At 44.5% G+C, this 14085-nt stretch overlaps 1 protein-coding gene across 1 annotated transcript; it reads right to left on the bottom strand.

Moving 5' to 3' along the window:
• Positions 1 to 38: 38 nt before the first annotated feature.
• evpla (envoplakin a) lies at positions 39 to 12226 on the bottom strand. The gene is made up of 22 exons (XM_029150633.3): positions 12027 to 12226; positions 9491 to 9593; positions 9241 to 9395; positions 8978 to 9101; positions 8249 to 8380; positions 8122 to 8163; positions 7801 to 7962; positions 7611 to 7718; positions 7419 to 7512; positions 7171 to 7283; positions 6765 to 6911; positions 6530 to 6684; positions 6343 to 6440; positions 6056 to 6228; positions 5448 to 5614; positions 5193 to 5331; positions 4905 to 5098; positions 4559 to 4709; positions 4368 to 4451; positions 4118 to 4216; positions 3928 to 4020; positions 39 to 3813 (listed from the first exon to the last, which is right to left on the bottom strand). The coding sequence occupies exons 1-22, from the start codon at positions 12080 to 12082 to the stop codon at positions 433 to 435; spliced, it is 5970 nt and encodes a 1989-aa protein (XP_029006466.1). The 5' UTR covers positions 12083 to 12226; the 3' UTR covers positions 39 to 432.
• Between the last annotated feature and the right edge of the window lie 1859 nt (positions 12227 to 14085).

Here is a 14085-nt window from a genome sequence, read left to right as displayed (position 1 = left end):
TATTTAAAAGACTACTCTAGATGAAAAGTAAGCAGGTCCATGGTCTTAAGCCATTATAATTTATTGACATTTTTTTCTTCAAACTTATCAAACAAGATTCAGTTTAAAGGCGGACCAGGATAACCCATGAGTAATACAGAATCAAATCAGTATCGGTAAAGAGCATTGCACCATGTCCCAGTATCCCTAATAACACAAGAGTATCAATAATCAGCTGCGTTTATCTTCTCCATTTTTAAATTAAATTAAAAAAAACTGCCCACATCAGCCATGTTTGTTAAACAAAGGCAACCCAGCAGCAATCATTCATTCAAAAAGCTTTTCCTGATGCAAAATGTACACTGTAATTAATGTCTGAATTCATATGCTTGTATATTTTATTGTACATTAGTTGTGTATCAGATAATTCAGTTCCAGTAAGTTGTAAACATACTAGAATCGTGCAGATTTAGTTGAGTTGTAGCCGGAGTCTTTGGACGAGGCAGGCAGCATGGGTAGGCCGGTTGCAGGGTCCTTCTGGCAGCGGTCCAGAGCTTGCTTGTAGTTGATCTTCTCTTTTGTGATTGGGTCTGTAATATCTTTGACATACGTAGACTCAGACTGCAGCTCCCTCATCATGGTGCTGTCAATCATTTTGGATCCAATTGCGTCCATGATGCTTACTCTGCTTCCACTTTTCGGCTCCACCAGGCCGCCGGTCAGATGTTGAGCCTCCATGTAGCGAATTCCATTGCTTTTTGGCAACCAGCCTTTTTGAATTGCCAGTCCAACCGACAAACACTCTCTGGTCATGGGGTCCTCGACGCCGGCAAAGGCCTTCTGTGCATTGAGCAGTCTCTGTTGTTGACTGTCATCAATGAGATTTCTGATTGCTGCCTTGTTAACTGTGCATCTTTCGGTGCTGGGGAAGTCAATGATGCCGCCAGTGGCTGCCTGAGCCTCCAAAAGTCGCTGGGCGGTGGCAGAGTCGATCAGTTTACGTATGGTTGCATTACGTATTGTATAGCAGGTGTCAGTGTTTGTATCGATTACTCCAGCAATAGGGTAGGTTTCTTTCACAGCAGACGGGGAGGCCGATTGCACTGTTGCGCTGGATTTTGGGATGATGGAGTTGAACTGGGGCTGCTTCTTATTTTCACCAGCCACCAACAGGGCAAACTCAGAGATGGGAATCTTGCCTTTTTTGTACTGCTGTAAATCGTATTCTGTCAGTCTGCCGTCCTTCAGGGCAGTTTTGATGGAGTACTGCTTGCCGCTTTTGCGATCCTGCAGCACAGATGTCTCCCCATCTGGTCCCAGGGATGTAATCTCCTCCCAGTCACACTCCAGCTCCTGCAGGTGAATGTACTGTTGGCGCTCAATCAGTCCCTGCATGTAGGCATCATAAGGAGACATGTCTTTGCCCGTGTCTGGATCCAAGATGGTGATTTTGGTGGAGACGTTGGTCTCCTTGGTCCTTGTCTCTGCTTGCTCCTCTCTTTGCACATTGAGCAGAAGCTGTCTGATGACGCTGTCTCGCTGGTGGATCTTGTCTTTTTCATCCAAGATTTCGTTTTCCAGACGCTGGACGTCAGACTCCATTTTAATACTCCTCTGCCTGCTCATCTGTGTCCTCTCGCTCATCAGTCGGCTCTGCTGCTGAAAAGAAAGGCTGATGTCGTGTCTAGAGACCTCTAATGTCTTAAGCTCCCGTTTGAGATTGTCCCTGTCTCTCTGAAGGGCATCTCTCTGCAAAACCAGTGCAGTCTCCTCTTTTGAGGTGCTGGACTTGTTGCCCATCAGAAGGTTTAGCTTGTCATTAATACGTCTGATTTCATCCTCCAGATCATGCCTGTCAAATTTATGCTGCGACACCTGTTCCCTCAGACGATCCCTCTCCGCTTCAACAGCCTGGTCTTTTTCAACACGGACAATCTCTTTGTACACCGTCTTCTCACTGGACTTCTCCCTCTGCAGAATCTCAATCTTCAGAGTGATGTTACGGATCTCTCTCTGAATGCGCAGGATGTCACTGGTTTCCTTGTCCATATCAGACCGAATGTCATTTGTCATCCTCTCCAGTTTTGGGTCTCTTTCAACCTTCAATACCTCTTCAACCACAATGCTTTCCTGAACAGGTGGTGGAGCATTCTCCAGCTGTGTGATGCGTAGTCTGAGATCTCTGACTTCAGCCTCTGCTTGAATCCTCTTTTGGCGCTCGTCGCTCTCTCTGATGGTCCTCTCTTTGTCCTCCAACCTTGTTCTCAGCTGCTGAAGTTCTAGTTCTACTTGACGCCGAGCCATTACTTCTTCATCCAAGGCCCTGCCCAGACGCTCATGCTCATATATCTGCTTTTGGTCCTTCTGCAAACGCACCACCTCCTGCACAACCACTTTTTCCTCAGGCTTTTCTCTGTCCAGAAGGATGTACTTGTGTTGGAGGTCAAACACCATTTCTTCAATGGAGCGCCGCAGCTGTGCCTCCTCCCGCACAGTTTTCCTCATACGCTCAGCTTCTTTCTCCAGCAGTGGATCAGGCTCATACTTGATGACTTCTTTGTTAACAAGTCTGGTCTCTACCTTGGACTTTTCAGCCTTCCACTCATCTCTCTCTTTCCTAAGTAGCCTCACCTTGTCCTCAAGGGTGATGTATTGGTTGTGTAAAACATTAAGCTGGTCATTTAGCCTCTGAATCTCTCTCTCGTTTTCTGGACTTCTCTCTTCCTTAATCACCTCTTGAAGAACTTCCTTCAGCTCCACCTTTGGTGCCTGAGAACGAAGGATATTCAGTTCTGATGTGATCTGGATGAGTTCTCTTTCCAGATCAGAACGGCGCTTGTTGGTGTCTTGTATGTCCTTCTTGAGTCGCACTATCTCCACTTCCGTACTAGGGTCTATCCGGTAGTTCTCATGAACGATTTCCTTCACTTCGATTTTGGGTCTCCAGTCCTGAACTTCTCGATAGCGGCTGTGGAGCTCCATCAACTCTTTAGATATGGTGTCATTGTCAATCTTCTCCTCCTCCAGACTTTTTTGAATATTCACAGATTCTGTGATGAGCTCTGGGTCCTGTTCGACCTTTTTAACTTCCTTGGTGATGATTTTCGGCTGGATGTTAGGAATCAGTCTCTCCAGTGCATTGATCTGACTCCTCGTCTGGAAGATGTTGTCGTTGAGCAGCTTGCTGTTGTTGGTCTCGTCACCGATGTCCATCTCCAGTTTTTGCACCAATCTCAGCATCTCTGGATCTTTTTCAATTTTCACCACCTCCTTCTTAACTATCTTCTCTTTGATTGTAGGCCTTTTCTGCTGGAGAATGGAGACTTCGGTCCTCATCTGAACATGCTCCCCATCTGTCACTCGAACTTCATTTCTTAGCCTTGCTATTTCATCTCTTAGTTTTTCGGCCTCTATGTCCAGCTGGGGATCCTTTTCATACTCTGTTACCTCTTTGGTCACAAGTTTGGGTTTAGCATTTTGGATTGTGTTCTCTAGGGTTGTGATTTTCTTGTTAAATACCTCAATATCAGTCTGGACGGTGGTGCGCTTTAAGGTCTCTTCATGCAATTTTTTCTGTAAAATGGTCAAATCACTCTCCAGCTTTGGGTCACGGTAGTAGTGCAGTACTTCTTTCTCCTCAACACGCTCAACACCTCTGCGACTCTTGAGCGACAACAACCTTTCTTTAAAGGTTCTCAGGTCTGTCTCAGCATGTGCTGTCCTAGCCTTCTCTTCCTGCAGATCCTTTGAGAGACTGTCTAACTCCAATGCACTCCTTTGTTGGTTTTCAGCGTGCACTTGTTTCTGTGCCACCATTTGAACTTTCTCTTCATTCTGCAGCAGGAAAACATAACAGAAAGAAAGAATGAAAAATGTTATCACACGATCAGTTTCTTTAGATGGTAGAGTTTAAAGTATCGACCAAATATTCCGGTGCTCTTGTCTTACTTGTACATTGAGATTCTTGGCCAACGCCATCTGCTTTTGGCGTTGGTTGTTTTCAGCTGTTGCTTGAGCATAACGATGTACCACATTCTTTTCCTGTAAGAGGAGATGAAACAAGCCCATCAACCACCATGTTCCTTTATACTGAGATAAAATCAGTGATGATTGTATGATGATACATGATCATAGTTACCTGCTTTTTAATAGCATCCGAAAGTGACGTTTGGGGTTTGTTTGCAATAGTGGCGTTTGGAAGTGAACTGTTGTATTTATCGACATTTGTGTCATACTCCTGCAAAAAAGAAGTGAAAAATTGGTTTCAGTTATTCAAGTGTGCATTTTTTATGAAAGTAGAAATGCTGAGGGATTTAAGTGACTGTAGTAACATTATCACAGTTATTTGTTCACAGACAACATTTTGTAATAATACATTTCAGCCTTACATTGAGTAGATCCTGCAGTTCTAGAGACAGATCAGACACCAAGTCTATATCATTTCCTTTGCTCTTCAGGTTGTCCATTACCATCTGCAGTCAAATATGAAATAAGCAAAAGTTAATTACTAAGTTCTATAATATAATAACAGATAAAGCATTAAACATGATTTTTTTGTATAGTCTGATGACCATCTCACCGCTTGGGAGCTCTGTTTAGCTGCAATCTGTGACAGGTCATCGCCAGGCTTTATCTGGTTTGATGGCAGATTGTCCAGGAAGGAGTTCAGGGACGTGCATGTGCTCTGGAACTCTTGATTTTTGTTTGCAGTTTCTTGTAGGATGTTTTGTCTGAAAATGGGCATCAATATAGTGGCATTTTAAGCATGTACTTTGCACAGGTTCTGCATCGTGTTGTTGAAATTTTTATAGATTAGATTTGTTGGGAGCTACTTTTAAAGTAAATTGCCTCAACAACTACTCATTATGTGAACTGCTTATAATTCAGTCCTGATCTTCTCTTTGTTAAAGCGACTGCCTTTTCACCTCTCGTTGAGCTGGTTTTCTACGTTGGTGTAGCGGCTCTGCAGCTGCTTGACCTCTGTTTTCTGGCGCTGGATGTCAGGGCAGTACTCCTGGTATCGCTGCTGCAGAGAGCTGCACAGCTGCTCCGTGGTCTGCAGGTCCTGGCTCAGCTTCTTCATGTCGCTCTGAGCCGCGGCCACAGACTCGCGCTGTTTCTAAACACGAAGGACACATGCAACGTTAATATCTCTGAGTTGTAAGTTGAATCTATGAGTATTTAAAAGATGGTGGATGTTCACATTTGCTCACCTTAATGTCCTTGACACGTGAGTCTATTGCATTTGGCGCATCAGGGATTGGACTGTCCTCACTCAGCTTCCTCTCAAACCCAGAAACTAGGCCGTCCACCTTCCCAATCTGACGCTCCAGCTGGAGAGATGCGTTTGCTCTGAAACACGAATATGAAAGTCGCTTATTTCGATTATTCAATTCAGGAGCAGTTTGGTGTATTATCATGAAAGCTTCTAAAGATGTGCAGCATCCCAAAGCAAACCATCAGCTTACTTCTTGGTGTAAAGGTCAGCAAGTGCAGCCATGTTGTTGTGCTTGTTGTTGGCGGCATTCAGTTTGAGTGGCAGGTCAGAGTAGGGATCTTTGGAGAGCAAAGGCTGCATATTGGCCTGTGCTGCGGCCTTCTGCTGCTCCAGAGCCTTCAGTTCTTTGGCAGCTTTCTATAAGAAGGAAATGTTCATACTTTAAGTAAGTGCACTAATATTTTATTTGAATTTAAATGATCAAAATTGCATCTGATGGTCGAAATGTTGTTTCATAAGCGTCTCCCCACACGTCCTGTTAGCAGTTTCACACCTTGTGAACAGCTTTAAAGCTTTAAATTCTACCTGGACCCGTTGCCATTTTGCTGTTTCATATACGTTTTGTGAAGTTGGGCATCATGTTACATTACATAACTCCCATCTGTTGATATCAAAGATTTTAGTAAAGATTACTCCTATTTCTTACCCCAGCTCTGCTCATGCCTAGCGCTAGTCTAAGTGCTGTGAATAGATAGAGTTTCGGATCAGACCTGGAGCAATGACTTGTCGTGAACATGTCATAGTGCGGCTCAAATGAGTCGCTCTAAGTGAAACTGTGGTGCCTGCTTCTGGTCCCACCTCCTGTTCTTTCAGCCTGTTGGCCAGATCGTCAGCCGGGTTGGTGCGGTTCAGTGGGGTTCGCAGGTTGTTTAGCATGTTCTCCTCAGCACTGGCCAGGCCTTTGTCCAGAGCGTCTAGCTGCTGAGACACAGCTGCCACTTTGGGGTCTGGTGGGGCCGAAGACACCGGAGCTGAGGGAAGAAACAGGAACACTTATTTATGGTTTCTTTTCTAACCAATTAAATTATTCCACACACTTATTTCAGTCATGTTAATATTCAGGGACTGATTCTGCAGTCAGTGACCTGCTCTCTGGACTTTGGCCATGTCTAATTTGTTATTCTTCAGGGATGATGCCAGTGCGGCTCTTCTCTTTTTGATGTCATCCAGTTCATTGCCCAAACTGATGAATGAAAAGGCACAGACAGAGAAATGAAGAGCGGCAGGTAGAAACAGCACCACATGTGCGGTGCAGAAATTAACAATACTCACAAGTCCACTTTATCAATGGCGTCTGGGTCTGGTGGTGGGATGTAGAAACAGACTCCTGGGAAGGTTTTTGTTAACCCATCACTGGAGACAACGCTCCAGTTTTCATTGTCCAAGATTGACATCAGAGTTACTTTCTCCTCTCTTGATAAAGAAGCCTGAATGAAAACCAAAGTTGTGACCTCCAGTACCAGCGTCTAGCATCTAAAGCGGTGTCTGACAGGAGATTAAGCCTCACCTGGTCCGTCTCCCAGTCACACAGGGACTCCACCGTGGTGGCTCTGTTGGGGTTGGTGCGGCGTAGCTTCAGCGGGGCGATGGTCGTGCTGCGTCTCCTCAGGTCGGCCAGCAGCTGTTCACAGTTCAGCACGTTCTTCTCCTCCAGCTGGACGGAAACAAACGCCGGTGAAAACGGATCCCCTCCAAAGACTTGTCTCAGAGCAACAGACCCATATTTTACCTCGACAGGTTAAAATTAGCTCAAACAATAAGTTGTAATGATAATTCAAAACACTTTCATCTAAACACTTGGCGCTTACTGAAATATTTCAATAAAAGCCACATATTTATGCTTTCCAATAATATACAGTTGCTTGTGTCTGTAATAATGGCGTGTTCTGTAATAAAGTGTAGGTTTCCTCCACCTCGAGCTGCATCAGCATCTCTGAGTTGCTCTTTTTGCTGACATTTGCAGGATTCAGGCTGTTGTTCAGTTTGTTCAGGTTTTCTGAGAGTTGCTCAGTGTCCAGTTGGTACTGGAAAAAACACCAAAACACATTTTTGTACAGAATAACAGTAGAATAGACAAGACATTTTGCACTTAATTTTATTCAATCACTGTAAAGACAGATTTTGAAAATGACATAACGTGGTGTCCAGTAGCTCACATACCTTTTGTATTCCTCCACATTATCCAGATGTGTCTCTTGACAGATGCAAAGATTGAGGAACTTCTGCCACTCGTTCCGTACAGCTTCTTTCTGAGCCTGGAAGTAAAATGTAATGTTTAAGTTTACCTGTCCTGACACTGGATCATACTTAAGTCTATTTTTTCAAAGTTCTGTCGTTTAGGCTCGGCCCGTACCAGTATTGTGGCACTGGCCGGGTGCTTCAGCTCAACAAGCCTGTCACCATCATCTTGGATATTGTTCACCTCAGTCTCGTGGGACAGCAGACTGTTGTTCTTGAAGTTCTGATTGAGCCGGATCACAGTGGAGGTTAGATTTTGCTAGTACAAGCGGATGTTGTTATTTAATGTGCTGGTGAATTCTGACCTCATATTGCCTGCGGACATCGGGCGGGTCCAGCATGCGGTCGCTCCAGTCTTGGGTCTTGATCTTTTGCTGCTCTTCCCCGAGGAAGGCCAGCTCCTTCTTGCAGCCCTGCATATAAGCGTACAGGCTGTTCAGGTAGTGCCGACGCCACTTGGAGTTGTCCTGGACAAAACATCAAGAAGAGGAAAAAGAGGTTGTGATCATTTCATAAATTGTAGTTAGAGCATATTTATTTTGGACACGTGAACAGAAGAAGTCACATCTTCCACTGTTTCACACGGTAATTGTCCAAATACATGAAGATGTTTAATCTCAACTCACCAGTATATTGTTGTATTGTTTCTTTAACTCTGTATATTTCTCCTGGAAGACAAAAAGCAGTGTGTGTTATAGGAGTAATGAAAACAGATCAGCACAGTCAGGTTTTCACATGAGCACGTGTCTCCACCTTGTTTCCAGCAGAGCTGACGGTGAGCTGTGAGCTGTAGGCCTCGATCTCTTGGTGCAGGATGTTGTGAGCGGCGATCTGCTTCTTCAGGTCTTCCATGGTGGGGCCGAACTCCTCCACATCCAGCTGTTTCTGTAAGTGTGTGCAAAAGGCAGTTCACAATGTGAAGGGACAGAAAAATGAGTTCAATTTTTACGAGTTTTACTGTGGAGCCAAATTAGGGACAAAAGTTCAAATCATTCAAAAAACAAAAATTTGAATGAAAGGATTTGCAAAACTGTCTCAGTTCCAGACAGGCCCGGTTCTGGTGTAGGAGGCGGGACTAAGACGGAGAACCTATCAAGGTCATTTCACTGTTACCTTCAGGAGCTGTAGGAATTGGGAATATTACAACATTTTAAACTATCTACTGACCTGTTTGCGTCATGTTAGAACCAATTATTAACAAGACAAGCTTATACCTTTAAATTGCCATGTCATACTTTCACAAACGTATGTGAATGTATGTGGTTCGATGTGGTAAAGGCCTATTTTACACAATAGATCATCAGTTTTCACCTGTCTGTCAAATCTTCTCCTTTTCCAATCTATCAAGTATTCATGCACTTATTCATAATTATACTCATCCATCATCATCATTAGCATTTCAGCATTCAGCTTGACAAGAAGGTATGTCCTGCACGTGGAGAACAACGCTATGTTCAGATGGTGTTATTATATATTGCCTACATTCTTCTTGTTGAACACAGGCTCCCAGTCGATCCTAGGCATCAGGGACACATCTTCAATCTGCTCGTAGATTTCTCGGTAGAAGGCCGTGTCTTTCAGCCAGCGCTCATGCAGATGAATTACGCTGGAATCACCAGACAAACATGAAACTCACTGATGTTCATGACGACTCCGGGTGTTTAGAGTTGATAATAATGTCAATATCATTCATCATCATGACAGTATTTACTCATTTATTTATTAATATTATTAATGATGCTCACTCGCTCTCTATCTCTGTAGCTTGTGGGTGTTTGAACTTCTTGGCCCTGTCCACGTCCAGGAAGAGGTCCTTCAGCAGATCCTCAGCTTTGCCAAGCCTCACTTTGACCTCCGTTTTATTTTCGAAGGGCAGTTCCTGCCTCTCATTTGCATTATCCTGGTGGACGCACGTGACACAGATCAGACGGCGTCTTTAATAGCGGCGGCAGGACAAAGTGAAGGTACTGGCATTGTGCGTTTGTGTGTTCTCACCACAGCCAGCAGCTCTTCTGCCTGCAGGATCTCCTTCTCCACCTCGTCGGCATTCTTTTGCATCTGAGCAATCAGCAAGGCCAAGTCGCTGTTCGGCTGTGTCCTGCAGAGCACAACTCATTAAACCACAGTCATCGGGTTGGGTATTGGAGGGAATGGGTTCAGCCTGGTTCTCTCCATAACCCAAGCCTAAAGTGTGTGTGTGTGTGTGTGTGTGTGTGTGTGTGTGTGTGTGTGTGTGTGTGTGTGTGTGTGTGTGTGTGTGTGTGTGTGTGTAGTAGTAGCTTTTCAGGATTTAACATGATGAAGCAATGATCAAAATGTATATACTAGCTGACGTTGCTCACAACCAACATAATTGTATTGAACTTGGCACCTGTTATTACACAGAATCATCTGCAGCTTCTTTATGAAAACTAAGAAGCCTGATACAGACTTATAGTTGGGAGCCACACCTAAAGCGTTCCTAAAATGCTAAGAATTCCCCAACGACTGAGTGTGACCGTCACTCCCTCCGTCGCGGTGTGTGTTGCTCTGTGATGATGCCAACCTGAGCATGCCAGAGAAGATGTAAAGCGATACCTGAGACAGAGAGGAGGAGGAGGAGGAACCACTGTCTGGCGTTACGCAATGAACTACACCCATCAAGCTACATGAAAGGACCAGCATGATGGAGTCAAAAAGCAAGGGATGTGGAGTTGGTCGAATGAGGAACACACAGGATGATGTTACAATCCAGTGAGAGGAGCTTTTTTGTGTAAAAGCCTTCGTGGTAACTGAATCTAGTGTGTGTGGATAGTTTGAGGTCAATGTGTGGGTTAAATTGGAGCATTTGCAAACTGAGCAGCGAGTTTAAACAAGGCAGAGCTCAGCTGTGACCTTTACGCATGCGGCTGTGGATTGTGACGGCAGCGCTGCTTTGGATGTTTTCATACGGTCTATTCACACCGGGTGAACGTCTAGGAGCTTAGCGCTCGTTAGCTCCAGCTAGCTGTGCATGTGCAGGATGCAGACACGGGCCGCAGCGTTCTGCTCGTGGCACCCGCTGCACTGACTCACGGAGCTGCAAGCTGATCTGGTTCTGCAGCTACTCTGACAATAGCCTTCATATTCCTGTTCACTCAGCAGGAGAGACAGGTACGGGCTGTACACACACACACACACACACACACACACACACACACACACACACACACACACACACACACACACACACACACACACACACACACACACACACACACACAACAGTTTGATAAAGTGATAAAGCACATATTAGCAAATCTACCTACTAATTTAACTTAGATGCTTTCACATCTTTTGTCTTTTTAAATCTTGCCCGCATTTCTTTTTAACCGTATAATGCAGTTGAACTTTTTACACAAAACCAATGTTGTGTTGTGATAAATATATTACAACTTTGTCAAAGAACTCTTTTGGAACTTTTTCTTACATCATATTCTGATGTTCTGGAGACACTTAAAGGTGGCTTCTGTTGGTTGAGCTGTTAACTGCGACTTATTACACACTGTGAATATCTTATTAATGAATGAAAAGAGTGACAGAGGTTCATGAATAAGTAATGAAGCTGAACAACCAGTCACACTACTTTGATTGTGTCGTGAGTACAGAAATACCTGCTACACTGTAGCAAGTAAATGAATTACAAAATACTAGTACTTTTATGAACCATTTTCAACGGGTTCAACTCAGCTGCTCTTTCTGGGACAACGCAGTTTACACAGTTTATCAGTGACTACAGCATGTTTTGTTCTTCGACAGTTTGTTGAGTAAATGTTGGACGTTGACATTAAATGCGACAGGATTATGATAGCGCCACATTCACAGGGTTTTATTTGTGATTCTTCTGATCTTGTGGCGCTTCTCACTAACAGCATGTGGACGCGTTGACCTGGAGCCACCAGTTCTCAGCAGCTTCAGTCATTTCTAAATCATCTACGGTTTCACCAGTGACATGAGATGAAAGTGACAGCACCAGCAGCAGAACAAGCTGCCCTCATACGTACGTCGCCCGCACACACATCCACTACGTTCTGCACTTTCTTCGTACGCGTGTAAAACTAAAAACCTGGCTGTTGTACATCTCATTAAACAGGTTTCAAAAGAAAAAAGCGAAATGTTAAGACATTACTCATATCTGCCATTTGTTTGTAATGGGATGCTTTTACGTTCAACATCACAACACAAAGACAGGAAACCAACCAGCTGAGCATCTACCAAAGACCTCACACTGGTCCACTGTTACCCCACAGTGTTTACACAGAAAACCTGTTAACATGCCGCCAAACACCTCAGCAAACCTCCCCCATCCCCGAGGATCAACGCGCGTCGGGTCAGCGATGAAACGCCCCGAGCGAGGCTGAACGCAGCGTCCCTTTCAGCTGGAACATAACAGGAGGGGAACCCCGGCTGAACACAGGAAACATGACACAGTTCTCGGGCCGGGGAGAACAGGAGGAGGAGGAACACGGCCGAGATACGGTGCCATTCACAAAGTCCACGGGGACGCACTCACTTGCTGGCTTTGGCCGAGCCCTTGGCCGCGCCGTCCTTGCTGCTCTTCTTAAACATCCTGGAGGTCGCGGGGGGTGAAGCCGAGGAAATCTCCGTCTCTCTCTCTCACTCCTTCTCTGGCTCTGCGCTGCTCGCTCTGTGGCTCCCACTCGTCTTCGCCTGCGCTCGCACACATTCAAACCTACACATGTGCACGTCAGCACAGTGTTTAGAACGGGTGGCTCCTCCCAGACATGTTAACAGGCGTGACGCCGCCCAGACATCCACCTTGAAGAGGACAACCGGACCGACCTGTTCCGTGTTCCCTCTCCCTTCCTCAGCACTTTGTCCCTGCCCTTCCTTTTCATTGGGTCCCTGACACACTCTCAAAGCGCTCGCAAGGAGCAGAGGCTCATTAATTACCAGGGATGGACAGCGCTCATCTTTCCATAAGGCCTTAAAGCCACATTTACATACTGTACTTAAGCTGTAAGGAAACATAAAGAATAGCATCATCTGATACATGCCTGCTTTTACTTCCATCAGCAAACGTGTCTCTGAAATGAACTAAATGTTAGAAACATGAGCAACAATTAAACAACAATAGACACACCAGCCTATTTAATAACCCACGCCTCACCTGTTGCATATGCGCTTTATACTGTATCCTTGACAACGAAACCTTAAGGCCTGACCACATGTTTCCTGCAGATGAAAAGGGATCGACAGCACTATGTCATTTTTCTTTCTTCACAAATGAGGAGCTGACATCAAGAGCTGAAACAGGCACATTTCATGATGTAAACATGTAGTGTCACGTGGAGCCATAGGTTAATATATATAGTTCCATATGTCACAGCCATGTCTGTAGCATCTACAGACATAAGTGATTGAGGATGAGGGCGTCTCTCTGCAGCGTAGCAACAATAGGGAACCATGCGGAATGCAGCACGGCCGCCTTCTCCACAGCCGCGTGGGGAACAGAACGGCGGCAGCACATTTCTGATGCATGGCGTCACACGGCCTTTCTCTGGGCGCGTCCGCCTGTCTACAGGAGCAGATGCTTTTTATGTTGCTCACAGGTCTTCTGCATTATGATTTAACTTTTATCTGCCAGGTGCAGATCTAATAGCATTTTCTGATCTTCACCATGAACGTTGTAATTAAAACTCTGTAGCCATGGTCAAAATAAAACAATAAAATTGATATAGGACTTGGAAAAGCCACTGTCAATAGATACTGTTTTGTTAAAATCACTGAAATCGCGCATCCATTTGGATTTATTTTGTAATTTTACAGCATCTTGTGTTTCCAGGAAACTGAACAGGTGAGTTTGTTTAAGCCGACATAGGTTTTATGCATTACCAGTCTCTGAAACAATAGAGAGATAGTATCAAAGCTTTAAAAGCTCCAGGGCTGCGACCTGAATGAAGCCTCTGTACAGGCCAGGGCACAAAGCAACATGTGAAAAACCCAAAGTCATTTTGGAAACAAGCAGGATGAGGTTAGTCAACACCAAAGTATTAGAGTGTGAACGTTTGGGGGAAACAATTGCTAGTGATTGGAGGAGTGATTTGGCCTTTGGGAATAACTCACTAGGTCTGTGGTATAAAGCATCTGTAATGATGACGTTTGTCACTTTAAGATGTTCCACTAATAGAATGTTGTCCGTTGTCTGCATGAACATAAAAAAAATGCTTCATGTAATTACAATGACTATAACTTGGCCCTTCAGGTGTGATCAAAATATATTATCCTAATAACTTTTTTTACTAATTCTATCCCATTTTAGCAAAAGTGATCTTTTCATGAACTGTAAACTTAAGTGTGATCTCATCTGATGTTTCTTTCTGCAGAGAAACATTTATCATCTGATCAGCCCACAAATGTCTGCAGCCCATCCAAGTAGAGCACACGTGTGTTTGAGTAACAAAGGTATGTGTGTCTAGTGATGATGAGCACCAGATAAGAACTCAGGTAGACGCCACATGTAACGACTCTTATTATAACAAATGTAGTAGTGAACAAGATGTTGAAATGCTAAAAAGTATGTTTTACCTCATGACAAACCCAAACTATGT

This window comes from Betta splendens, chromosome 1 (assembly GCF_900634795.4).
Source record: "Betta splendens chromosome 1, fBetSpl5.4, whole genome shotgun sequence".
Taxonomy (NCBI): Eukaryota; Metazoa; Chordata; class Actinopteri; order Anabantiformes; family Osphronemidae; genus Betta; species Betta splendens.
This window is presented reverse-complemented; position numbering and strand designations above follow the sequence as displayed.